General features: G+C 43.9%; 1 protein-coding gene across 2 annotated transcripts in view; it reads left to right on the top strand.

Annotated features, from left to right (window-relative positions):
• Positions 1–27,670, top strand: part of SP2 (Sp2 transcription factor) — a 156,700-nt gene that overhangs the window by 95,521 nt on the left and 33,509 nt on the right. For both annotated transcript variants that reach the window (XM_086924295.1, XM_086924294.1), the window contains exons 4-5: positions 16,333–16,612; positions 27,213–27,387. In XM_086924295.1, the coding sequence (XP_086780421.1) occupies positions 16,333–16,612; positions 27,213–27,387 (455 nt within the window). The remainder of the gene's footprint in view (positions 1–16,332; positions 16,613–27,212; positions 27,388–27,670) is intronic.

Here is a 27,670-nt window from a genome sequence, read left to right as displayed (position 1 = left end):
CATCCGGGATGCCGATGTCGGGGCGGAGGAGACATTGGTCCAGGTTTCTGTAACGAAGGCGACGTCTGGTGAGAGGGTGTCCAGGCGGTTCAAGATCGGTGAGAGGGTGTCCACGGCGTGCATGAAGCGCACGTTGAGGAGGATGCACCTCAGGGCATCGGCGATGTTGGCGACGGGGGTGGTGGTGAAGCTTTGGTGGTAGTGGACTCAGGAGAACTGGCCGTGGGTTGTGTTCGGCGTGGAAAGCTGGCAGTTGTTTCTTCCGGGGTTAAGTGCGAGGAGGGCAGCTGCTTCTTAGCGGTGGATGGTCGAGGAACCAGCGTCCCTGGCGATGGTCACCGTAGGGTCGGCTACCATTAAATAGGAGACGGGGAGGGAATAGGAGCTGGGAGGCGGGAGCCGGAAAAACCGGCAGGGGAGGGGCTGCAGGGCAGCAGTGAGAAAAAACGGGCGGGGATGGTGTAATGACCCGATTTTTGCCAAGGGAAAGGTCATGCAGGTATATCCCCCTTGGGACCCCAAAAATAAAATACAATACTTACCCAAGGCTGGAAGAAAACTAAGAAGAATACTTCGTCACTTGCTGAGAGGACAAACACAACAACAATTTCCTGGCGACAAGCGATGTGCATGAGGCAATTAGCCAATCCTCTCTGCCACAGAATACTCACCTAGGAAAAGACCAACCTCTCACCACAAGGCAAAGTAATCACTTTGTGTATCTTGGAGTGAACTACTCAGAATTTGCACATTACTTGCCAGGAGTAGAACAACTTCCTATAACACAATTACCTGCAAGAAGGGAATCTACCCATCCTTCTACAACATAAGCATTTGGCCAAGAAGAGTCCACACCACCCGCCACAAGGAAAAAGGCGAATTGGTATTATGTGGTATATATATATCTATAAATATGTGTGTATATATATATATATATATATATATATATATACAGTTAGATATACATATATATAGATATACATATAAATAGATATACATATAAATAGATATATTAGTACATGATACACGGTAGGCCAATTTGTAGCCAACAACCAACTAACAATTAGGCAATTGCTAAACACAATCAGGAAAACATATGTAGAAATAAATGTATGGAACCTGAAAACAGAAGGAGATAGTAAGCAAGAATAGTAAGGAAATTAGAGATTAGTGGAACACTTCACCAACTGTCTATTCTTCCCGCCCCACTTCGCCAAAGGGGAGTTTGTTTCTTCGGCTGAGCTAGGAGACAGTCAGGACACCATGCGTCCCACCACCACAGCTGCACGTCTACCCTGTGCTGAACTTCCGCCGGACAGAAATCAGGCACCTCCTTTAGTACCAGTGGAACTTTAAGACGAAGCTCCTAGTGAGCCTCACCCCCTTTTCCCATCCGAGTTCGTACCCCTCCGCACCAAGGCCACAGCTCCAGCTGGCCAGGCGTCTGTTATGGCTTCAGAGCAGAGCAAGCACATTCCTCCAACAGCAACCAGTTTCTACCAGTCTACAAAGTGTGAAAACAAATGAAAAGTGAAACATGCCTTCTCACCTAGTAAGGCTTCAGAAGACGGCGACAGCTTAGAAAATGGAGTCGCTCAAGCATAGGCCTCTATTCACGCAAAAGAGCAAAATTAGTATGCAAGATGGCATAAGATCTTGCCAAAGGCAATAGTAAGCAATGCCATTAAGCAAGGTAAAATCGGGAACATAAAGGGGCATAATCAAGTCATACTTTGTAGCTTATTCTTACTAGGCAGGCCTACACATCACTATGTTATGTTATAATATGCTAAATAGGACTGAGATGGTGATAGGCGACGGTCATCATCAAACTATTTATTCACAAAAATAGCACATTCTTTACAGAGGGTGGGGTAAAAGCAAGACGAGTACAGTCCGGAAAGAGGCAGAATTAAAAAAACGAGGCAAAAATAAAGATAACCAGCATTAAAAATGCAATAGGTCTAGCCTTTTATTAAATTAAAGCCATTTGCTTTGCTGTACAATACCATTAGCAACGCAAATGGCTTTAACTTAATTAAAGGCGATACCTATTGCATTTTCAATACTTGTTCAATGTGGGTTCACAAAGCGAGGGACTCGTGCAGCAGTTTAAAAGCTAGCACCGTGTGTTCTCATTGGTGGAGTTGAGCGGCCATAGAGGACTGTTGCTCTACCACATTGATACTCCCTAATGCCACACCAACGCAATGCAACACAGCCAGACAAATCCCAGAGGCTTGTGCCCGAATCTGGATGCAGTGATATCAGGTAGGTTGATTGGTTGGTTAATAACTTTATTCAATCTGAATTGATCAGGTCATAAAAATATACAGATCATACATTATTCAAAGTATATAAGAAAGATACATCACAAGCCGTATAATTAAAACATCACAAAGATGTACGAATAAGGAACCATTTAAAATAGTAATACTGTTCATTGAATTATTCAGACTTACTTATAAGTAGCTCATAAAGTGCATAGTGCTTACATTGCTAACCATGCCCTTTGTAAACAATGCCATTAAATTGATAAAATACATTGCAATGGCGAATATATGAATTGTAAAAGCATTTTGGATACTTATCAAATTAGACTCCTCCCAAATCAATTAATATAAAATGTTAATGCTTTTTTAAGCAGTCTAGTGCCTCATTAACCTCCTTTGTGATAGAGCCAAACATAAATACGATGCTACACAGTAGTTGACATATGGATTAGGGAGCATTTGGTGGAAAAACAGGGCAGGTCGGCACTGGATAAAATTATATTTTAGCAGTAATGGAAAATATACTTTTTCCGAATACATGAATTAAATTTACAAAAATATAACAAATGTAAGTTAAATTTTATGGATATATTGTCACAGGGACATCAGGTAATCCCAGTCTCTTGATTGTACCATTTATTGGCAACGTTGTTTGTGGCATTGTGCTCTGCAGTCCTACCCTTGGTCACTCCTGATCAATGTCAATTCCAATGTGCCCCTCCGTGAAAACGAGTAGATCCACATAATTAAATGTCCTCTGGCACATCGTGTACATGCAAGGCAAAGTCCCCTCCATGTAGACACATTATAATGTCCCGACTACGGCCAGCAGGAGTGTATATACCATGAGATCGGCCTTTCTGTGCTCATCCCATGTCACATCAGCGAGGAAAGGTCTGAAGCAAAGCTGAATGCCAAACGTAATGGCATATGATCCTGTGGCTTTGCTTATAATCTTTATATGCCTTTATTTCTCCACACAGCTGTGTTACACATTCGTCAAATAATTCATGGGCTCTAGTAACTAACTGTAAAAGATAGAGAGGTACCCCTTGTGTAGGCCAGGGGAAATGGGGTTATTCAACCTAGGTAAGAGAAACGGTTCCCTTAAAGCACAGATAAAGACAGGTATAAAATAATGTACCTTATGACTTAACAAATACATACAACAAAATATGGAAAAGTTAAAAATTCATTTATTTGAATATATTAAAAAAAAACAATCAATAGGGATAACTAAACTAAATCCCTGAACTAAAACAAGATAAAATTGAGACAATACATATAATTGCGACCTGCACAATTACAAGCAGACAGAACAGTTACAACATACATTTGTTGGATACAGGTTTGTATATTCTTTCTCCGCTCTATTATCACCAGAGTAGTATCACTACCAAATCAGCGTATCTATTATGGTGTTGGAGACTTGAATTATACGCTTTAGGTTGCGTCAACGCGTTTTGGTGATAACTCCTTATTATGATCACCTTTATCAAGACATAAATTTTGTCTGCAGAACCAGAGGGTATTTAAAATCGCCCCTGGGAAAATATTGACGATCCTTTATAGGGATCACTTCACGTTTCCTAATTGGAGCATGGGCTTCTGTAGTCGCCTTATACAATGCTGCTGGTAGTAGTATATTTCTGTTTCTGTTCTGAAATAAATGCGATCTTTTGTTGTCCCCCTGACCATAAGAGACCAAGGAAAAATGGTTGTGTTGTAGACCATAAGTATTGTATGCAATCAGGCCACAATTGCCATGTATAAATATAAATATCACGAATTCTCCACTTCTGACGGGTTATGTTGCAGAAGGTTGCGGTTGTAATTCTCTTTTAGGCTTCACAAAGATAACCTAATGGGACGATCTAAGGTTTCACAGTCCCTTGGTCATCGTGATATGGCCAAACATAATAAGAGTCTACCTAGTTAGTAGATAAGGGTTCTGCTCTCTGTGGGGGTCCGAGTCGTGCCCGTGTTGGAGTATAGGTTACTAGCTCTCTGTTTAGAAACACAGGTCCGGAGTTGCGGGAAGCCTTGTAGGCAATGCATAAGGCCTTGAACTTTATACGGTTTCTCACAGGGAGCCAATAGTACTGCTGGATGGCATGAGAAATAGACTTGTGTTCAGGGGTTCCTGATAGCATTCTGGCTGCTGCGTTCTGGACTGATTGCAATTAATGGATGGCCTTGCTTCGGGCATTAAGTAGAAGCCCATTGCAGTAGTCAATGGCGGCCATGACTAACATACTGACTAATGTTTTTCCCGCATTCAAGGGGAGAAATGGTAGAATCTTCTTTATCATTCGCAATTTATGGAATGAAGTTGCAACCACAGAGTTAGCATGAGGAACAAAAGTCAGCCTGTCATCAAATGAGACGTTCAGATTTCTCACTTTGGTCACTGGGTGTGGGTGCGGACCCAATGAGGGAGGCCACCAGGAAGAGGACCAGATGGGGGATAGTTTTACGAATATCATTACCTCTGTTTTATCAGAGTTCAGCTTGAGGCAGTTGCTGGTCATCCAACTACTGATGGCCAGCCTACCCTTTTGAAAATTAGCTGCTACTTTTTCACCATTGTTGCGTATAGTAAGCACTAGTTACGTATCGTCTGCATACAATGTAAGGCCCATTCCGTGTGCTTTGATAACTCTAGCCAAGTCCGACACATAGATGTTAAAAAGTGTCGAATTTAAGGATGATCCTTGCGGAACACCACACGGGAGGGACCTTTGGGCAAAGTTGAAAATGCCAAAATTTACCGACTGTGTGCAGTTGGTTAGAAAGGAGGTTAGCAGGGCTCTAGCTTTGTGTTGGATGCCCATTTTTGTGACACGGTCCATCAGGGTGGTATGATCGACCGTGTCAAAGGCTGCTGAGAGATCCAGCAATATAAGAACAGCCGTCCCTCCCTGATCTAGGATGATTCTGATATCTTCAGAGGCTTTGATGAGCGATGTTTCTGTTCCGTGGCACTTACGGAAGCCAAATTGAGTCTTGTTTAGTAATTTATGGTAAAATTGTGGCCGGGAAAGGCAAACTAGCTATTGGCCTGTAGTTCTTTAGTCCAGGTTACGTTTTTTTAACGGGTTTAACCCCTTCAGTGCTGATGACAAAGCCAGCTCGTCATGGGTGTTGTCTGTGCTGTGCTTATGACGAGCTGGCTTTGTCATGAACAGTGGAGATTTGCCATATTCAGCACCCAGCGGGAAAACCCCTAGCACCCAAGGTGTTAATGATGGTTTTCTTCCAAATTGTGGGATATATGCCTGATGGAAACATAGCATTACAGATGTTAAATGGAGTAGGTGCGATCAATTCTGCAACAGGTTTAAGAACAGCCTGGGGGCAAGGGTCAATGGTGGAACCTGATTTTCTGATTTGCTACTGGAGATTAGTTTAGTAATCTGATCAGGTGTGGTGTTGTCAAATTGTAGTAGTGAATGATCAGTAGTATCAGGAGTTGAGGGCTGATCAACAGTGTTAGTCTGGGATGAGAATTTAGTATAAATGTCATTCACTTTTTCAAAAAAATAGTTTGCTAAAGAGTCGCATAATGCTTGTGAAGGGGCTGGAGTATTGGTAGATGTTTGTCCTGATAATTTAGCGACTACTTGATACAGCTGTTTATTAGAGTTTTGTGCGGATTCAATCTGTGCAATGTAGTATTTGCTTTTTTCCTGCGCAATCATTATTTTATATTTAGTGAGTGCTTTATAAAGAAGTTTCTCTTGACTATTCTAGAATTTACGCCATTGTCTTTCACGGTTTCTGCACACTTTCTTCTGGGCTCTGAGAGGTTCAGAGAACCAAGGGGCTGATGGAGAGTGACGATTTTTCGGGAGTGATTTGTTTGGCCTCAACAAATTAAATACATTATGCAGCCAATTAGAGTAGTTTGCTGTAGCAAGGTTGGGTTCTGAGGAGGCGTCTGGTTATAGGTGTGCCTTGAGAAGCTGGTGGTCTATACTATTCCAGACTTTGATTATGAAAGGCGTGTTTGATAGGGTGCTATGGGTGGATTTATTATCAATTTGAATGTTAAAAATAATCGCATGATGGTCGTTCCAAATCAAAGGGACAGCACTGCTGCGATTAATTAAATACACAAACGCAGACGAAACGGACCGCGCTTGTGCGATTAAATAATATACCGACTTACAAAAGCGCGACCCAGGCAGCCCGCACTCACAATGACAAAGAAAGAGTGTGTCCCAGCTAATGAAGGAGACCGTGTAACGCCGCAAGTGAGAGATCCAGTCCCAGTGGGCGGGGCCAACAGTGGACAGGGTGGTAACAAGTAGGGACTAATAAGCCTCCTTTTCAATCATGAGCCAGTGTTTTGCATGGAGGATGACGCCAGCGAATTAAAAAGATGGGCGGGGCTTCAAGTCCGCCTCTGTAAGCTTCGGAATCCATATTGATTTCAAGAAGCCCTCGCATGGAGAGAGCAGCGCATGCGTGCTGCTAACGCCAGGCGAGACTTAAAAAACAGAAAGAGGACACCTAGGCAATATACGAGTAAGCAAAGGCAAAAATACCAATACCACAGTGCAAATCAGCAGTAACTAGCAGGCACGCCACTGGGACTCAAGGACAGCAGCCGCAAACTCCTACCTGGCGCAGAGGAAGAAGGGGCAGCAGCGGTGGAGGGTCATTGAGTGGAGCTGCACGGGCGTAGAGCTGGGCCACTGACCAGGAGGTCTTACATATTGTATGGTGCTTCTGTGGACATCCGCGTGCAATAAATATAGGAATTTCTAGCTTCATATTAAAGTCTAGCCCTTTCTTCCATTGTGTTACAAGTGGTGGGGTTTCGGCCTTCCTTAGTTGAGCTATGTCTCTTATGGCGAGTGTAAGGCCTAGGAATAGTAAGTGTATTTTATGCTTATTTCGCCCTATTCCTTCTGTGCAATGTAGCAGTGTACATTTCGGGGAATCCAGGCAAGTCCCAAGCTAGCACCTCTGCTAGGCAGTTTAATACACCTTGCCAAAAGCGATCTAAGGGCGGGGCAGATCTAGATTGTGTGTATAAGTGTGCTGGCTTCTGACTGGCATCGAAGGCATTGTGGGGTAGCTAATAATCCAACTGTCCATAATCTATGTCTGGTATAATATACTCTGTTTAGGTATTTAAACTGTATGGAACAAAGTCGATAGAGATTGTTGCTTCCCGAGGTGATTGAAGTGCCTCTGCCCAATCGTCGTCATCAGTCGGTCCTACATCCGTGTCTCATGTTGCTCTTAGGGTAGTCAGAGTAGTAGGGTTATTAGTATTAGGGTTTGATACATTATGGAAAATGTGTGGTCTCCAAGGTCTCCCATCTGGAGTTTGCCCTCCAGTGGGCTGAATTCGGGATGGTTGGTTAGGTCTTTAATATGAGGATGAAGTGCATGTCTAAGTTGTAAGAATTGTTGATTGGGCATTGAGAATGTTTTTCTTGCGACCTTGAAAGGATTTAAGGATATGTTCTTTCATTACATCCCCTAGTGTTGAGATTCCAATTCTATCCCAGCCGCTAAACCTGGGAGGGTCCGCGACTTGTCAGAGCATACAATTTTACCACAGTGGAGTCTCTTTTGTGACTCGAGCCCCACCTCCCCGTGCGGCAAACGGACTGTCTCCAGGTCTTAATCTCCACCTGTGTCGCTGGGGGAAGGCTTTTCGAGTCCGATCTGCTATATAAGAATGTCTGCATGGAAGAATCTCCCATAACCCGCTGTTCGATTTAAAATACAGGATCATCTCTGTGCCAATACCACCATTCATTCAGGATTTTCAGGTGTGCAGGTGAATGGAAGGATTGTACATCTGCGGTGGCGATAACCCCACAGTATGTAGATTGGAAACATGTGCGTAGGGCGACTTGGCCCGTGCTGCCTCCTCATAGGAAGTGTCCCAGTCCTGCATTTATTTGGTGGAACCAGGACACAGTGATTGGGTAAGGATGGGACTGTAGTTGGCATAGTAGATGGGGTAAAGAAACCATTTGAAGATAACAGACCGTCCGTAGAGTGAAAGAGGGAGTGTGGACCAGGACTTCACCTCAGCTTTAACCTTTTCATTCAGTGCCTCTATGTTGTGTTTCCATGAAGTTGCTTGGCTATCTGCCATGGAGATGCCCACATATGCGAAGCCAGCGTGAGTCCCTCTGCCCATCGGCTGCTCCCCTAGTTCCCTTGTATTGGCCAGTGTAACTATTTTGTATTCGTCCTATAAAGACCTGATGTCTTCCCTAAGATTTGCATTATCTGGCGGATTCTCGGTCCAGACCTGTGATGGTCGGTCAGGAAGAATAGGACATAGTCTGCGTATATTGCTATACGCTCAGACATTTCAGTCGTCCTTTCGAAGCCTCAATATTTTGCATCTCGTCGCACCCATGCGGCTAGGGGCTCAATGGCCAGGGCAAATAGTTCCTCGACTCATAGGAAACTGGGTTGAAGTGTCGCCAGTCTCTCGGATGGACTTCCGTGAGGGCAGTATATAACAGTTTCACGTGTGCAATAAACTGAAGGCCCTTATTTAAATGTTTCAGCAGTATAAACATGTACACCCAACTGACGGAATCAAAGGCTTTGTCTATGTCCACTAAAAGTAGGGCTGCTGTTCTGTCAAGTCGATCGATAGCCGCAATTGCGTTATGGACTCTACGTGTGTTATGTCAAGTCGCTCTTTGTGGTATAAAGCCCGCCTGGTCTGGATGGATCAAGTCATTAAGGTGAGGGATCCACCTGTCTGTTTGCGAGTACCTTGCCTAGCAGTTTGGCCTCTATATTTAAAAGTGAAATTGGCCGATACGATGAACATAGTTCTGGTGGGCGACCCGGTTTAGGGAAGACCACAGATTTTGCGGGTCTCCAGTCAGGGGAATGCATTTATTTTAAGAGCTTCATTAATGACTATGAAAAATCATAAACCCAGTATTGACACATACGATTTAAAGAATTCACACGGGTCTGTTGGGACCCCGCAACTTTCCTGGTGCCATGGCGGCTGTTAATTCCTCTAGCGATATAGAGACTTATAATTCCCGCGCGCTGTCAGATAATGCCTTTGGTAGGATGTCCCAAAAAATATCCTCTATCCAGGATTCAGTTAGAACTTCATGTGCTGCTTTTCGAGATTGGTAGAATTTGGCGGAGTATTGTGCAGGGCTAGTAAGTATCTCATTTGTATGCTATTTAATGACCGGCCGCTGAATTGGTTTTAGAGTTTATTAGCATAATCTATGCAGGAGCTTCCCAAATTTGTCTCCCCATTGGTATATCCTGCTTTGTGTCGCCTGCCATATGTATTTGGCCTCATCAAGGAGCACACTTTGATAGTATTTCTGGAGCATGCTGAGGTCCCAGGCGCGACTTCCTTAGTGCAGAGAGTATGGATGTAGGGCGCCACCTGTCTCGGTTAAGATGAATGACAACATTCCAATCCCTTCCAATCAGTGCAAGGACGTCAGGCAGTGATCCCCAGATGTTTGTAATACGTTCATTGAATGTTTGGCGGTGGGGCGTATATACTACCTTCTATTATAAGTTTGCCACTAATCATACTTTGGACAAACGGGTATCTGCCGGACGGATCTGTGCAAATGTGTGTGAAGGAAATTCTACGATGGATCAAAATAGCGCACCCCTGGAGCCTCTAGTGAAACCTGCATGAAAGACTTGTATAAATCCAAAACAGGCCAGACGTGGGGCCTTGATCCCTAATAGGTGGGTTTCTTGGAGAACGAGGACGTCGGCCTCAGTGCGTTTCGCATATTTGAGTGTGCACCTCTCTTGATTTTGTCTAGGAGGCATCACACATTCCATGTTACTACCTTAAGTTCCCTTGTAGGAGTGTCATCTTACATTAGTCATCGCAGTATATAGCATGAAGTGTAAGGGATATAGCGATCTGGGGCCGAATAGAGATAATAAGATGAATGCGCATTGTGAAAACTAAATTCAACAGCATCTATAACTGCAACTCCCCCAATCCCTCATTGAATATTGAAGCATCTGTCGCGGAAAGTGAGCAGTTCCCTGCCCAACAGGGGATGGGGACTTCAACTGTCCAATGGCTCCCAACGAGTCCCATCCCTGGCGAACGACGCAGGGGTACAAGGAATCAGTTTGCACAAAGTAGCCCATGTAGGTGCCGGTATGAGAACCAATGTTCTAGATTAGTGTTGTCTTTGTAGGTTATGTGGTCAGAGAGTGCCACAAAATCTTTGTACATTTTTTTTGCTTTATATAAATTATCTTGGTGCACAAGGGATTAGATGATGACTGCTTTTACTTTGATCGGTGCTCAGGTCGCATATCTCAGCCCCCCGACAAACCGATCAAAGCGGCAGAGGTACTGTTGGAAAGGTGACAATATTGCCTTCCCAGTGGTACTTCTGCCTAGGATTGCATAGGACACTAATCCCCAAGCAGGAATCCATCCACTACATACCAGGAAGGTGGGGGAAAGTGCCCCCCGCCAAAAAAAAAAAACAATCTAACTTTATACCCTCAGAAAGCTCACCAGAGCCATTGAATTTTTTAAATTAAATAAATTGGGTGGGTGGAGCGGATTTTAGATGTGGTGGGGACTGGCCTGTCCTAGCATCAGGACATACCTGCCACCACTGCAATGCCAGCTGTCTGTGAGATCGGATGATGAGATTAAATGATTCACCCCCATACTGACCCCCATGGATACGGAGGGGGTCAAAAAGCCCACTGGGTGCATAATATCCTAGCATCAGGCCCCACCCCCGAAGCCTTCACAGTCTTTCTGCATCCCTAGGGCCTAGAGCATACCCATCCTCATGGCAAGGAAAAGGATATCTAAATTCTTTGGCCCTAGGTTTGACATATGGGCTGGCAAAGAAATGGTAAATCCTAACATTTTATCACTTGCCATGTGAACTGCTGCACTAGTCAGGTTCTTGGTCAGTAGTGTGCCCCCACCAACCTTGGGCATTTCTGAAACCTACAAATGCATAGAGATCCAGGGTAGTGCGGTTTCAGTGAACCTCAGCATGTTTTCTCACCCAGAATGCCCCACAAATACCAGAGTATGGGTAAAAAAACGGCTGTTTGTCTAAGATTTTTGTAACAGAAAACTTGGGAACTTCCATTCAGTGTCCAGAGTCTTACCACACTACCTTCCCACACTTTGTGCATTAAAATGCAGCCTCCTTTATTTGAGTGGGGTTAACACACGTCTTTGGAGGAGATCAAACCTAAAAATTATGAAGATATCATTGACAATACATTGACTGCATCTAGTACTAGTTTTGACTTGTTTTATGGTCAATGACCAGCTTAAACTGAGACTTGTTACTTTTATGAGCAACAGAATCAGCCACACAAGTGGGCAACCGTTTTTAATAGGAGAAGTTTGGACGTGCTGGGCGGCAGATATTACAGAATTTGCTCTCACAGAAATATGAATAATATGCGAGATTTTAGCCAAAGTTTGACATTTGCAGGTCATTTTGAGAAAAAATCTTGGTGGGAGCAATGCAAGTCACACTGTCCTGCACTGCACTGGTTATCCAGTTTTCAGAAATGTCTGGGTTTGGGTGTTGGCCTAACCCAGCACAGTTACCCACATCACTAAAAAGGGTTAATTGGCAAAGCAAAATATTGATGTTTCTACATTGTATTATGTGATCTTTCTGTCACAGCCGCCGAAGTGGGGTACTGTTTTAATGGGAGTGTCGGAAATGAAAATAGTAGAACATTTGTTATTATCAACTGATAATCTCTCCCAGTTTATGGCCTCCAAATGTAAACCAGTATGCAAGAAAGAATACATTTTGCAAAATGCCCTCTGAATCACACGAAAGTTTGAATAGTCTCAAATTCATATTTGTACATATAACGACTATTCCTAAACTTAGTATGTTGAGCAGATGTTTCATTCATTAGATTTTACTAAATGAATTGGTGCATGCAAGGTACACAATGAAAAATCATTATATGCTGCTACTCGGTTGTTGGCTCTTGGTACTGCATGTATTTGGGCAAACAACAAACACTATGTATACCTACTAGCAGAAAGGCTTGACGTACATAATGGAATGTTACTTTTTGTAAATTGGCAATATTGGCCTGTTGCCACCACAAACTTCAGGTAGGTAGAAAGCACAAAAAAATAGGTCAAATTGGCCGCTGTTTAAAAAATGCAAACACTGAGGTTAAAAAAGCATGATTTTGTCTACAACCCTGCCTGTTCCTGAAAGCCGGGATGATCTTTGCATAGCAAACTATATATTGAAGCAGCATTTTTTTCCCATTAAAAAATATATATATTATGGCCATTTTCCTGGTACCCTCCAGGGAAATATGTAACCCCTACCTACTTTTAGAATCACCAACTAGTGAGGGGGAAAAACATTAAAACTTGTTTAAAAAAAGTTAGGAAGGCTTAATCATGAAGTGCCCCAATAATTTTTTTCTTTTAGGTCTCCGCTAGCGTGGCTGCGCACATGCGCAGCTCGCTCGGCGAGATTTAATGATATTGAGTAACTTCTGTAAAGGACTTTAGGCCCCGCCCCTCTTTTCCATTGGCTGGTGTCACCGTTTATGCTAAATGGTAGCCATCCATTGGAAAAGAGCTTTTTATGACGTGTACTTTTGGCTTTTTCAGACGGCCCGCTTGGACGGGCTTCCCTGCTTTCCTTTTGTCGCAAAAGGCTTCTTATCTTTATGGGGCCATGTGTTCAAAACACATGGCCCCATAAAGACAAGAGAGTTCAGCAAGCTTTTGCACGTACCGTCACGCGCGTCTTCTCTTTCTAATTAATCACCCAAGGCTCGTTAGTGACATTCTGGGTTGCCCCGGTCATAGAGTGGGTCAGAGAGTGCTGTCTGTCCTGAAAAAAGCCACTACTTCTGCATTTGTTTGCAATGGCGGCTGAATTTTCCGGAACCGGACAGTGAGTCTGTGTCTAGAACAGTGGTGGCATAGGGAGGCTGTCCAGTTTAAGAGCCCTTTGCTGAGACACTTTTGGCCGGGATTCACCTCACAGTGGCTGTGCAGTACTTTTCATCGTGCATGTGCTCCTCTTGCCAGTTTACTGTCATTCCCACACACAGTTCTGCCCAATGTATCATGTTTTCCGTTTCTCAGCGTATTCTCACCCTGTGGTTAGCTGCTCTCTCTTCTGTGTTAATTACAGTACCAAGTATTTTTTGTCATCTGCAAATTTAGAAATTATGTAATTTGTGTTTGGCTCAGGAACCACTATAAATAGCCCAAGCAGTGAGACAGGGCACTGTGGTGACCGTAAAAGCTTTTCAGAAGCAAGGTTTTGAGCCCTCAGTATTCATAAGGCATGCGTTCAAAGGAAAGACAGTAGTAGCTTCACACACCTGACACTTTATTCTACCCGATACAGAAGTATACCTAAGGACGTCCCCAAAAAGACATTGTGACAAACCTTGACCCCCCCAAACTTCACCCTTCATGGGTATCCGTGACCCCCCTAGTCTCGCGGAGTAGCTCAAATATCGTTCGATTCAGCACACAACTTTTGATATCATCCTTGTCCCCTTAAGACCACCATATCTAACAAGACTGAGTGGCTCCTTGAGCGGGCTTCAAGTGGCTTCATGCCAAGCCTGTGGTCCGTCTGGATGCTCCCTCTGGGTGAAAACTTCTGTCCAACCCTAGCTTGCTGTTCTACTTCTTGCCAACAGAAGTACCTCAGTACTTCTGTTGGCAATGTCAGCAGAGAGGCCAAGGATTGCAGGGGCACAGGGAGAACACCCTCCTGAGCCAGGCTGATTCCACTGCTGGGAACTGCCAGAAGCTTGCACTGCATGGGCAGTGTGAGAGGCTTTCCCTGGTAGGCACTACGAGAAGGTGGCCCCTGTGGGGAGTGTGAGACGTTAGCATGATCTGGGAGGACATGAGAGTAGTGTGAAGAAGAGACACTACTGGGCAGCTAAAGAAGCCGTAAGAGTGTGGAAAGGTGAACACAACATTTCATTAATTTTACTAATACAAATCACTGCATTTTATTCACGTATTGAGGAACTGACCTCCTGAATGAGTCAAAATGACATTTTAAACCGATCGCTACACTTGCCTGGTGCATTTAAAAAGGGCTGACTTTTAACACATAAAGTAACAATTCTGCTTGAATAGTGCAATATTTTGGGACAGCATTTATGGAGAGTGAGGGGGGTGGCTTTAAGTGACGCCCCTCCCCAGACCCATGTCTGACAGTGCATGAGCCTCGCGGCGTAGGGTCAGGCAGTAAACAACGTGTAAGGTCCTAGCCCAACTCTTTTTCTAGGTCTCAGCTGACGTTGGAGCACAAGACCTATAGTAACCAAGTTACTACTCTCCACTACTCACTCTCTACTACTCACTCTACTACTCGCTCTCTGCTACCCTCTAATACTCACTCTACTACTCACTACTACTCTTCATTCTCTACTGCTCACTCTCTACTATCACTCTACTACTCACTCTCTACTACTCTCTACTACTCACTCTATTAGTCTCTACAACTCACTCTCTACTACTCTACTCACTCTCTACTACTCACTCTCTACTACTCTACTCACTCTCTACTACTCTCTATGAATCCAAACTTCACAGCTGTTGGTCCTGGGTAAGGGGAAAAGGGGATGGGAGTACCTGCACTTATATATGTCCAATTCAAATACTGGTAACAAGAGGATGTAGCCTAGCGGCTAGGGCGTTCGACCTCGAATCTGGAGAACTGGGTTTGAGTCTTGGCAGGGACGTTAAACATCCTGTCATTCTGGGCTAATCACTTAATCTCCCCGTGCCTAACAAAAATAAGCATTGAAAATGCAATAGGTCTCGCCTTTTATTAAGTTAAAGCCATTTGCTTTGCTATTGGTATTGTATAGCAAAGCAAATGGCTTTAGCTTAATTAAAGGCAAGACCTATTGCATTTTTAATGCTTGTTTTAAAAAGGCGGAGAGTGAATGCCTCCGTAGTAAATGGGTCAATGATTTTTAGAGCGAGCAGTTTCAGATGTTTCAGATATTTCTAGTGTTCATAAAAAGGAGAACTCTTCAGTGTTAATCATGAAAATACTTACACTCCACTTAAGAGCGAAAACCATATGTGACAATAAAGGCGCTAACAGCACAACTTACTCAGCTTAGAATTTAGCTTCTGTCAAATATTTGCTTCCATATTTTTTAAATCTTTTCTCTCTCTTCTGCTATTCCGCTTTTAAAGGTGTATATCTGAGTTCCCATTTCAAGTCCTCTTGTTGCTCAGATGGTGTCACTCTATATAATTGCTTCAAAAATTCCAATCTCGACCTCTCAGCAGCTTCCTGGGACATGCAAGACGTTGTAGCGTTTTTTTTTTCCTTTTACATCTTTAAACATTTTGCCCAGCAGAGGATTTGTATTACTTGCACCAGTAATATTTCTAAGTTCAGGGCTGTGACCACAACTAAAAACTGTTCATAGACTTTTGTTGCCTTCACACTTAAATTTCTAATGCCTTGGTATCTTCTTCCTGCTTCTCTGTATCCATAATCTGACAACAATAAGCATGTGGATAAACTGTCCTGGCTATTTGTAATCCCCGGGGCCTTGAGCTCATAGATAACATTGTACAGAACGGGGTACATATGAGGGTGGTTTTCTGCGACTAGTCGTTGGAGCTACTTCAGACTTTACACAAGGCTAGCTTTTAAATCCAGCAACCCACTATGGTTGTTTAAAAACATTTCCCAGTATTCAGCCAGTGTAGGTATCCTTGTTTAGGAACTTGAAGCGCCCCTTCAATGTATCAAGTTAGGACAGTCCGTTCTGGAGCAGTATTTGGAAACGGCAATACAAGAACTGAACTGGTGTATCCGGCTGGAATTCTGTACTGGGGAAGAGGCCATTGATTATGGCCAGCCTCTCTCTAGAAAGGCCAAGATGTTGAATGAGCTGTAACTTGGACTTGTTCTCACTCTGATTCATGGTATGGAAGCTGTAACAGAAAGTGAAAGGTTGGATAAAAACCATTGCTTGAATCCTAGTGCTAGGTGCTATTCTCACATTGTTTCCTGTTCCTTTACAGGTCTACTTCCGGACAGCATCTGGAGAGCTGCAAACCCTTGTTCTTCATGAAGGGTCCACGATCACCACATCTCCTCCCACCACTTGCACCGTCACACCCAAGAGCTGCAAAAGAAGCCCAGTGCGCAAGGAGCGCAGCCTTCCCAAGCTGGCCCCAGCAGGAGGGGTCATCAGCTTGAATGCTGCTCAGCTCGCAGCTGCTGCCCAGGCCATGCAGACCATAAACATCAATGGAGTGCAGGTGCAAGGCGTGCCTGTCACGATCACCAATACCGGCAATGGTAGGATTAGATCAGGAGTTAACCTGCTTTGGCACAGTCCATTAGGGTGGGAAAACCGATAGCACAGACCAGTGGAAAGAGGATGGTAATATAAGTGGACATGTAGTTCCTCGTCCCCGTTTAACTCCATCAGGGTTATGGTCTTGAATCGAATAATGAACCTTGATTCCAGGCGTCTTAATAAGAGAGTTCTATTCCCACCTCTTTCATTAATGGGTATCGTAGCCAATCCACTGTATGTTATATCCTGCCATGTCTTGTTCTCATGTGTCAGCATGTGTTTGGCTATCGCGTATGTCAGGTCTTTGTTCTGGATGGCTCTTATATGTTCGAGAATTCTTTTACTCAAAGGACAGATGGTGCTGCCAATGTATCTTTTGCCACAATGGCATTCCAACAGGTAGACCACATACGTGGTTTTACAAGTGATGCAGTCTTCAATATTAAAGATTTTTCCTTGTGGGTCCTCAGTTGAGCTCATTGTTTTTCCAATCTTACAGGCCTTACACTGGCTGCATTTTTTGAAACCCTTCTGTACATTTTGTAGCCATGTATTTTATTTCCTAATTTGAAAATGACTCCTGACTAGTTTGTCAGACAGAGACGGTGCTTTTCTGTATGTTAATTGGGGATGTTTGCCCAGTTCTTTCCCAATATCTGGATCTTTGATTAAAATGTTCCAGTATTTGTCCAGCACCTTTTGTACTTTGTGACTCTCTTTACTGTATGTTAAAATCATTCTGATCGGTTCTTTTGTTATTTCTTCCTCATTTTGATTTTTTCTATTTATCAAAGTCTCTGCGCGAATGATTTTTCTTGCTTTCAATTCTCCGCGTCTTACATCACTGAATTTATATCCTCTTTTTAGGAACCTTTCGGTAGTGTCTTCAAATTTTTTGTTCATCTCAGTTTTGTTGGAACAGTTGCGTTTCATCTGAATAAATTCCCCATATAGAATATTTTTCTTTATATTATCCAGATGGAAACTTGTACCATTTAACACACTGTTCGTTGCTGTGCTTTTTCTTATACAGTTGTTTCTAGTTGGTCCTCTTTAATGTATACCTTCGTTTCTATGTATACAATTTCACTTTTACTGATGGTGTAGGTGAATTTCAACCCAACATCATTGTTGTTCAAAACTTCGAAGAATTCGAGAAATTCCATCTTGGTGCCATTCCATATTAGGAAGAGGTCATCTATAAAACGTAGCCAAAGTACTACCTTGGCTACATGATGGTCGTTCTCTTCTCTCCAAGCTACGATATTTTCCCACCAACCCATTACTAGGTTGGCGTAGCTTGGAGAGAAGGAAACTCCCATGGCAGTACCACAGCTTTGGGAGTAATATGTTTTGTTGAAAAGGAAAACATTATTCCTTAAACATATCCCCCGTGGGTTAACTTCTGTCAGCAACCCTAATCCATAGAATTTGAGGCGTCTACGCCCATATGGTAAAATAGTGCAATCAGAATATACAGTACGTGCAAAACAAGTGCAAAAATAGATACAAAACGTGAAAGAGCGAGCTCTTATTTTAAAATCCGTCACAAAAACAGATAGTTTGAAAACACTGAGCTGTGCAATACCATTCAGTTTCCAATGGTGCTAATATGTCTGGGGGTATGTTCTAGAGACAGGTGTGAAAATCTTCGCTGGCATTAAGACCTAGAGGGTACTTACAGTCTAATTCCACAATATACCTTGTTTCTAGTGCACGTAAGATGGCTTATCGATTACCGCCCCTTCTCAGGGGAGAGACAGCATCTATAACAAAGTATTGTAACAGCTGACTTTTATTTTCATGGTGGTCCTTAAAGTGGCGTGCGACTGGGTAAGCGGCGTCACTGGTTACTGGTCACGCATCCTGGTTCTACGATGATCTTAAGAATTCGAAGAAACTCTGTTGCTCCCTCGAGAAGGCCTGGAAAAAAGACCCAAACACCAGCACCAGGGACGCCTTCAAAAACGCCACCCGCATACACGTTCCGAAATGCACCACTTTGACGGTCAAAATTACACCATATGTCGGTGAAAGAGTTTAATTTTCAGATCGAAATGCCAGCCATTTCGATCTGAAAATTAAAAGAATCCTGAACACTTGCTTGCAATTTTGGACTCAGCGCTCTTTTATTTGGATTATCTTTTTTCGAATATAGACTCTTTCACCGACATATGGTGTAATTTTGACCGTCAAAGTGGTGCATTTCGGAACTTGTTGTAAATCTCATGTTTACCCAAAGCTGCTGGGTTATACTCTCTGGACAGGGAGTATTCTGAATATTGCACACGTTTTTGAAAAACAATTTAAATGTAAATATTGGAAATAGTTGGATTGGTGCTTGTAGGGTGTTGAAAGTGGTCCACTGTCCACATTGTGTTTTTGAAAAAGCCACCCGCATACACCACCAACTAATCCGGTCTGCCAAGAAAGCCGCATTCAAAGACCGACTAGACAACAACGCCCACAACAGCAAGGAATTATTCAACATCATCAAAGAATTTACCAACCCATCAGCCAACTCCAACGACATCACCCCCTCCCAAGCCCTCTGCGACTCCCTAGCTTCCTTCTTCCACAACAAAATCGCAGACATCCACAACAGCTTCGACAACCGACCCGGAGACCAACCCACCCAACCTTCTGCAGGACCTTCACCCCCCTTGAACATCCTTAACGACTGGAACCCAATCTCCACTGAGGACACCATCCGCCTGATGAACTCCATCCACTAAGGATCCCCAACTGACCCATGCCCTCACCACATCTTCAACAAAGCAGACTCCATCATAGCACCACACCTCCGAGATGTCATCAACTGCTCCCTCAACTCCGCCACCTTCCCGGAAAGCTGGAAACACGCAGAACTCAGCGCCCTTCTCAAAATACCCACAGCTGACCCCACCGAGCTCAAAAACTACCGCCCCATCTCGCTTCTTCCATTCCCGGCCAAAGTCATCGAGAAAGCTGTCAACAACCAGCTCGCCGCCTTCCTCGAAACCAACAAATCCCTCGACTCCTCACAGTCCGGATTCCGAGCCAAACACAGCACTGAGACCGCACTAATCGCTGCAACAGACGACATTCGAACTCTGCTGGACAACGGAGACACAGTCGCCCTCATCCTCCTCGACCTCCCCGCTGCCTTTGACACAGTCTGCCATAGCACCCTTCTACAGCGCCTCAGAAACGTCGGAATCCAAGGAAAAGCACTGGAATGGATCACCTCGTTCCTCACCGGAAGAACCCAGAGAGTCCGCCTCCCACCATTCAAGTCAGAGACCACTGAAGTCATCTGTGGCGTGCCACAAGGATCTTCTCTCAGCCCCACCCTCTTCAACGTATACATGAGCCCCCTTGCGGCCATCGCTCGCCAACACAACCTCAACATTATCTCCTACGCTGACGACACTCAACTGATCCTCTCACTCACCAAAGGACCCTAACACCGCCAAAACCAACTTACACGAAGGAATGAAAGAAGTAGCCGAGTGGATGAAGCACAGCCGTCTGAAACTGAACTCAGACAAAACAGAAGTCCTCATCTTAGGCACCTCCCCCTCCGCCTGGGATGACTCTTGGTGGCCAGAAGCCCTTGGAAAAGCACCCATCCCGACAGACCACGCACGGAACCTGGGCGTCATCCTGGACTCCTCACTCTCGATGACCAGACAAGTCAACGCCGTTTCATCATCTTGCTTCAACATTCTTCGCATGCTCAAAAAAACATTTCGTTGGATCCCCACCGAAACTCGTAAAACGGTCACCCACGCACTGGTCACGAGCCGCCTGGACTACGGAAACACCCTATACGCCGGTACCACGGCAAAACTCCAGAAAAAACTCCAACGCATCCAAAACGCTTCAGCCAGGCTCATACTAGACATCCCGCGTAAAGACCACATCTCTGGTCACCTGAAAAACCTCCACTGGCTCCCCGTAAATAAGAGGATTACTTTCCGCTTCCTAACCCACGCACACAAAGCACTTTACGAACTTGGACCCGAATGCCTCAACACACGACTGTCCTTCTACACCCCCTCCCGTCAGCAACGATCCTCCAACCAACCCCTTGCCACTGTACCTCGCATCAACAAAACCACCATGGGAGGTAGATCCTTCTCCTACCTGGCAGCTAAAACTTGGAACTCTCTTCCCACTCACCTTCGCCTTACTCAGAACCACCTAGCATTCAGAAAGCAACTTAAAACTTGGATATTCGACAAGTAATACCCCCACCCTTCCTCAAGCGCCTTGAGACCCTATGGGTATGTAGCGCGCTATATAAATCTCTTGACTTGACTTGACTTGACCTGCAACTTGGTACTCCTAACATATTGCAGGCCACACGAACACTCCAGCACATACACCGCAAACTCAGTCTTGCACGTCAGCTGTTTGTGGATAACACGGGGGATATCAGAAAAAGGAATAGTGTACTCAGTTCTGCTCACCCCGTGTTTACAGGCTTAACATGAAGAGCACTTTCTGAATCCCATGCTAGCCTGCAACCATGTTGTATTAGGAATCACCTCAGGACTGGACTTGACCAAAGCACATGCTCATCGAGCGTGCTTTCCTAAAGGAGATTTCCGGTTTAGCTGACACCGAACAACCTATAACAGGATCATTACGTACCAAGTTCCAATTCCTATTCAGGATCTTGCGGAGAGCTTGGTGCTGTCTGTTATATGTCAGTATAAGCCTGGTCGGTTGTCTGGCCAACTTAGGGTCTGCTGCCCCAGTTCTTTTATGCAGCAGCACCTCCTTTCGAGGGATAGAATTTGCCTTCCGGATAGCCGTATCCATTGTTGTCATTGAGTACCCTCCAGCCAAAAATCGTGCTCTGCTGGCCTCCTGCGCCAGTTTGCATTGAGATTCAGTGCTGTCAAGTCAAGTCAAAACATTTATATAGCGCACTACATACCCAGAGGGTTTCAAGGCGCTTAGGAAGGGGAGTTGGATTATTTGTCAAATATCCACGTTTTAAGCTGCTTTCTGAACGCTAGGTGATTCTGGGTGAGGCGAAGGTAAGCGGGTAAATGTGTCTGATACGCAGCATCTCCCCGTAGGGGACACTGTGTATCAGATGCGTCGGATGGTGACTCTTGGCATGCAGCACTATGTTGCCTGCCATAGGATTCCTGTAAAGTACTGTCTCTAGTTTGTTATACCTAGCCACAACCTCTACATCCAAGAAACAAACATTCTCCTGACTGATATTAGAAGTGAAAGCAAGGTTCAGTGCATTATTGTTAAACATGTTAATGAAATCTACAGCCTGCTGTTTGGTACCACCCCATATTAAAAATATGTTGTCAATGTAACGATAACAATATGCCACATGTTCTACAAAGATGTCATGGAATACGCCATGGAGGACCTGCTTCTCCCAGTAGCCCGTATGCAAACAGGCATAACTGGGAGAGAAGCAGGCCCCCATAGCCACACCCCTGATCTGTTGGAAATATTGGTTGTTGAACATGAAAAAGTTATGTAGGCAATAAGAAATCATGGCTAACAGCATCTTATTGTGTTCAGATATTTGGATTGGTCTACTTCCCAAATAGAATTGGATGGCCCTCAACCCATCAATGTGCTGGATGCTGGTATATAAAGCTGCTACATCCAGCGTGATTAACCAACATTCTGAATCCCATGATACCCCCTCCAATTTCCCCAGAAATTCACCTGAAACCTGTACATAGGATGGCAGAGCTTTAACAAATTCCTGGAGGAAAGAATCAAAGTACATGGTGGTATTTTCCAACAGTCCATTGCGTTTAGAGATGATAGGTCTGCCGGGGGGTTTCTCAGGGTTCTTATGGACTTTGGGGATAAAGTAAAAAAAGGGCATTACTGGATATTCATTTTTGATGAATCTGAATTCATCCAGACTTAGTAATCCCGCACTGTGCCAACCCATCAGAAGTGTATGAAACTCTGCCTGTGCTTTTCTGACAGTGCTGACGTCGCACAGTTTCTAGCAGAGTATATCATTCAACTGAAGGTAGGCTTCCTCCATGTAGAGAGAGCGTGGCCAAAGAACGACATTTCCCCCTTTGTCAGATTGGCGGATAATGATGTTATTATCCGCCTGTAGTTTTTTTTACCAGATTCGTATAACTGTTGTTCTGTACTGAATATTTGCGTTTCTCTGTTAGTGTTCTTTCATAGAGTCTCTTGATCCCCGTAACAGCCAATTCATGGAAAATATCTATGTTGCCATGTAACATTAATGGGGTGAAGGTTGATTTAGGTTTAAAATTCGTGTAGCCCTGCATATTTAAAACCAAATGTTCTTCTGAAGAGCCTGAGCTTGGGATTTCATTACGCAATGCTTCCCAATCTTGTAACCGTTCAAAATCATTGACATGAATGCCAGGTGGCAAATTAGTTGATGAAGTCTGGTGCATTTTAGGTTGGAATTTGTTCCACATAAAATGTTTCTGTAACTTCAGCTTGCCGGTGTACTTGTAAAGATCAATCCTGGTCTTTGCATAATTAAAGTTACTGGCCGGGACTGTATGTTAGTCCCAGCGCAAGAGTCGTCAAAACCGCAGGAGTGAGGGCAACATTGGTGAGATTGATTACTGATGAGTCAACTGGAACAAGATCTGTTTTATGGGCTGGACTTATTTCTTTTGATTCCATTTCTTATTCAAATAGTTTCTTTTCTTGGGTTTTTCTTTTACAGCTTGCTTTGCATCGCTGTCGGCGTTGTTGTTCTTCCTTTTCTTGCGCTCTGATTGGATCTTCTGGGGCGCAGTGTGTCTCGTCTGCCTTTTCGCAGGCAGTCTACTTCCTGCGCCAACGAGAACCTGGTAAACCCCAATCGAGGGTCATTTCGGGTTAGTTCCGTGTCAGACTCCCTGTCAGGCAAATAATTGACATCCGAGGTAGAAGACCGCAGGTCTGATGGCGGTATAGAACCAGTGCGGGCCATGGCTGATGGAGGACCTGAGGCACATTGGGAGTCTTTGATGGCATAAAATTTTCTTGCGAAAGTAAAAATGCAGCCCTGTTGGTAGTCTATTTTATCGCGTTGAAATTTGAAAGCCTTCCGTTTTTTAATTATTTCCTCCTCTTTACGAAGTCTGGCCAACATGTCTGCCCTCAGTTTAGCACATTCCTCCTCATCCCCAGTTTCCAAAGTGCTGATTTCAATATTTAACTCATCAATTTGTTCCTGTAAAGTAGTATGATGACTTTCTGCATATTTAACTAGGATGGTAACCAATTTCCGAGAGGAATCGAAGTTGCATTCCGCCCATTCTCTGGGCATATTGGGGTCAGGTTGTTCGTAGCTGGGTGCCAGCATTATTCTTAATGCTCGAGGGATTCTTCCCACCTTTAAATATCTGCTCAGTGAGCGGTACTCCCACCATTTGGCCTGTTCCCTTTTTTCAAGTTTCTTGAAATTATCACAGAGGTTCAAACCCCCCTCTCGCACAGTCTTTATGTGTAAATTTACATTCGACTCCCCAGCCGAGGAGTCATCGAAGAGGTCTAATGCTGCCTCCTCCCTACTTCTCAAAGCGTCTGCTGACATGGTGCTTGATGACAAACACAAATGGTTGCTCACCGGAAAAACGAACAGCTGCCTCAAAGCTCCTGTCCGCCGTCCGCAAACTCCTTCGCCGGACAATCCACCCGCAGCAGACCCGCTCCGCAGCGAGTACCTCGGCTGGTGCCGGGACGTCCGTCTCACGGCACCGGTCTCGTTTTCGGAAGCGGGGAAACTTTACGTGGTCTGGGGGCTAGAGCAGCTACTCCGCACTGGAGTCCAGGAAAACCTCCGGAGCACCGAAAGGAATTTCTTCCTGCCGCTCTGCCTCACGTTGAAGGAGGGGTCGGCTCCAAGACCCGAGAAGCAATACCAGTCGTAGAAATGCCCAAAGACTTGTTTCAAAAAGATCCAGAAGTCCCTCGTAAATATCCTTTTTCTTCCTGCTCTTCTCCCAATCTAGATTGATTCAAGCGAGCATATTCTGTTGTGTGTCTAAAAATATGTTTCTAGGCTGATAAACCTAATGTTAAGCCTGCCTTTGTTTATTAGCAGCATAGCTGAGGTCACTCCCTTTGACCACAGCATTAAGGCAGTCTCATACCATCCTTACGGAAGCGGTTCCAACATTCTCCTTATTAACGATTTTTAAACTTTTAGACATATAATTCTGATAGTGTAGGTCCAAAAGTAAGGCTTCATCAAAAGCCCACTGCCTTATATAAGCATTCAAGCAGAAATTGACTAGATCGGGATAGTTGTCTGAATTAGTATTGGGGATGTAATTCCATTGAAATGTGTAAAAAAAATTGTGATATCAGTAATATTAACTGTAGAGTGCTGTTTGTGCTGGGCTGAGTAAAACGTAACTCCGGTTGAGCAGGATAAGAATACTGCTAAGCATCAACTAGCCCCATTGAGTTAATAAGCAAATCTACTGTTGAGTTGGACATTCTGATATTAATACACTCGTTAACTCTGTAGATAGTACAAGTGGTAAAATGATATTGTCCCAAAAGAATAAGGGGCAATTGGAACAAGGTGGGGTCCTCATTATTCAGGGCATAATACTGCAGATAGTAGCGGCGAATTCTGCTTTACCGGTTGTTTGCAGACATATTTCAATCATTTTCATGAATAATCTTTAACCAGCTAAGCCACTGCCGTAACTGTGGCTGGTTGAGAAGTTGCTTGCCTAAGCAGTGCATCTTATTTCTCTTATGTGAGGTATAATGTGTTTCCTGTATGTAAATAATATTGGCAGCTGTGTAACGTAATTCCATGCATTTCATATACATTTTAGAGCGATCCATGTGAGATTCGATAAACGTTTCTTTAAAGGTTCTTTACTTCATATCATCTATTAGAGTGAAGCTAATCGGTTTGTTACCATAGCAAAAACATATTTTGGGTGTTGACTTGCATTTTGAAGGGTTCTAGGGGAAATTTCTGGAAGCAATGAGGGTTCCGAACTTTTACTTTGGTCTAACTTTATTAGTTTTGCTTGTAATGCTGTAACAAAAGTGATGCTTTCAGTATCTTAGATGTGATATGGTGGGTTTTTGCCTTTGTGTCAGAGGTGTACTTGATCTGCCTTGTGGTTATGGAATATATTTTGGTTACAAATGTCCCTCTGTGGTTGCTTTTTTAGATGAGGTGGATTTTGTTTGGCTCTGCTGGTTGCATGTTTATGTAGTGATTTGCTTCTAGTGATTTGCTCTAGTAATAGACTTGGATATTGAGGTGAAGAATCCATGGAGTGCATTCTGATATAACCTGATCCAATTGTATTTACTAGAGTGCTCACGGAGAGCAGTGTGTTGCAGTCAGTATGCTTCATGTTATTACGTGAAAAATTGTTATTTGTTATTATGGATATCCCTTTTTGTTCCGGGAGCTGTGTGGGTATGGAGTTGATGGGATCTGGAGCATTGTCGTACATCATTTTGCAGTCATCTCGGTACTTTGGAGTGGGCTTTTTTTAAATATATAAAGTGTTTCAGTTTCTATTAAACATGTTGGTTCTATTCTGTAAGACAATTTCTCCATTTGCTTTGTTTTCTGCGAGGCCTGATTACTTTTATTGAGCTTCTTAAAAATTAATAGGGTAGCATAGATTTGACGACAGGGTTTGTGAACTGAGGCTTGGTCATCTATCAACTTGGTCAAAGTGGTAGAGCGTTCTCTTGCCAGACAGTAACACACATCAAGAGGGAATACATTGGGTAATTCGTCTTCCATTATAAATAGGGGGAAAAAACGTGTTCCCTTTTACTGCATCTCGCACACTTTCCACCCAGGGATTTACTGGGCTGCTGCACATAAGTCTCTTGTTTTTGTTCAGGGGAACCACCAGGTGATTCCCCCTAGCCGAGGGTTGAGATGAAATCACCTGAGAAGGCGGGTGCGATTGGCAAATACAGACCTGATTAAGACCATCAAAATGATGATCTAAATGTGTCCAGTGTTAGCCCTCACAAAGTTGGCAATTTAGCATTTGCTGCCCATATGCTAAGGACTCACCAGCACAGGATTCCTGTGATGGGAGTCTACTCCAGCACTGCTGAGGTTTGTAATGAGACAGTAGCTTTTTCTTGGGCAGAGTTCTACTTACTGTCAAGTGAGTGCTGTCACCTCAACAGACCTTAATCATCCTTTTTAATGAGATCCTATGGATCAAATGCTTAAAATCTATTCATCTGCTTGATAACAGCCTCTGTGTTTCAAGGCTCTTTATTTAGTATGCAGGATAGTAATTGTGTAGAGGATCAGTACACCTATAGTAACCAAAGTAATGTAGAGGGTTATTCAGTTGAAATGTGATTTTTGGAAGTCAGTTTTCCAATGCAGCTCTGTCCCAAAATGAATCCTGTGAACTATTTAATATTTAACCTTGTTTCAGAGAGAACTGGTGTCTGCTCTAAGTTTTGGCAAGTTCCTTTTTTTCTCTTGGAGCGTCTGTTCTAGTGTCAAGTAACCCATTGATACACCCATAAATAATTGTGTATAGCTTTCCTGTCAGCCTTTTGACAGATCAATTGCTGTCTTTCACAGGGTATCAGTGTAATGTGAGTTTTGAATGCTTTTCTCAGGTCAGCAGCAGTTGACGGTGCAAAATGTGTCTGGAAATAGTGTGACCATCAGCGGCCTAAGCCCCACACAGATCCAGCTGCAAATGGAGCAGGCGTTGTCAGGAGATCTGCAGCCTGGCGAGAAGAGGAGACGGATGGCATGTACCTGCCCCAACTGCAAAGATGGCGAGAGGAGGTGAGCATTGGCTTCTTCCTCAGGGGCCAAAAGGTTTGGCCTATGATGAGAACGAGGGTCGCATTCCAGCAGGGTGGCGGTCAGGGATTGGGGGGTGTTGGTGGTAAGGTGGGTGTAGGGGAAGCGAAGCATATATATCTAGTGGCTGAATTGCACAATGTGAAGCCAGAAAACCTAGGATTAATCACAGCTTCTCCACTTAACCAAATTACATGATCCTAAGCAATAGTTTTATTTCACTCTTTTTTGGGACTCAATTTTTTTTAATTAAAGTTCTTTATTG

Source organism: Lissotriton vulgaris, chromosome 5, assembly GCF_964263255.1.
Source record: "Lissotriton vulgaris chromosome 5, aLisVul1.2, whole genome shotgun sequence".
Taxonomy (NCBI): domain Eukaryota; kingdom Metazoa; phylum Chordata; class Amphibia; order Caudata; family Salamandridae; genus Lissotriton; species Lissotriton vulgaris.
The sequence above is the reverse complement of the archived record's forward strand: the minus strand, read 5'-3'. Positions and strand labels throughout refer to the sequence as shown.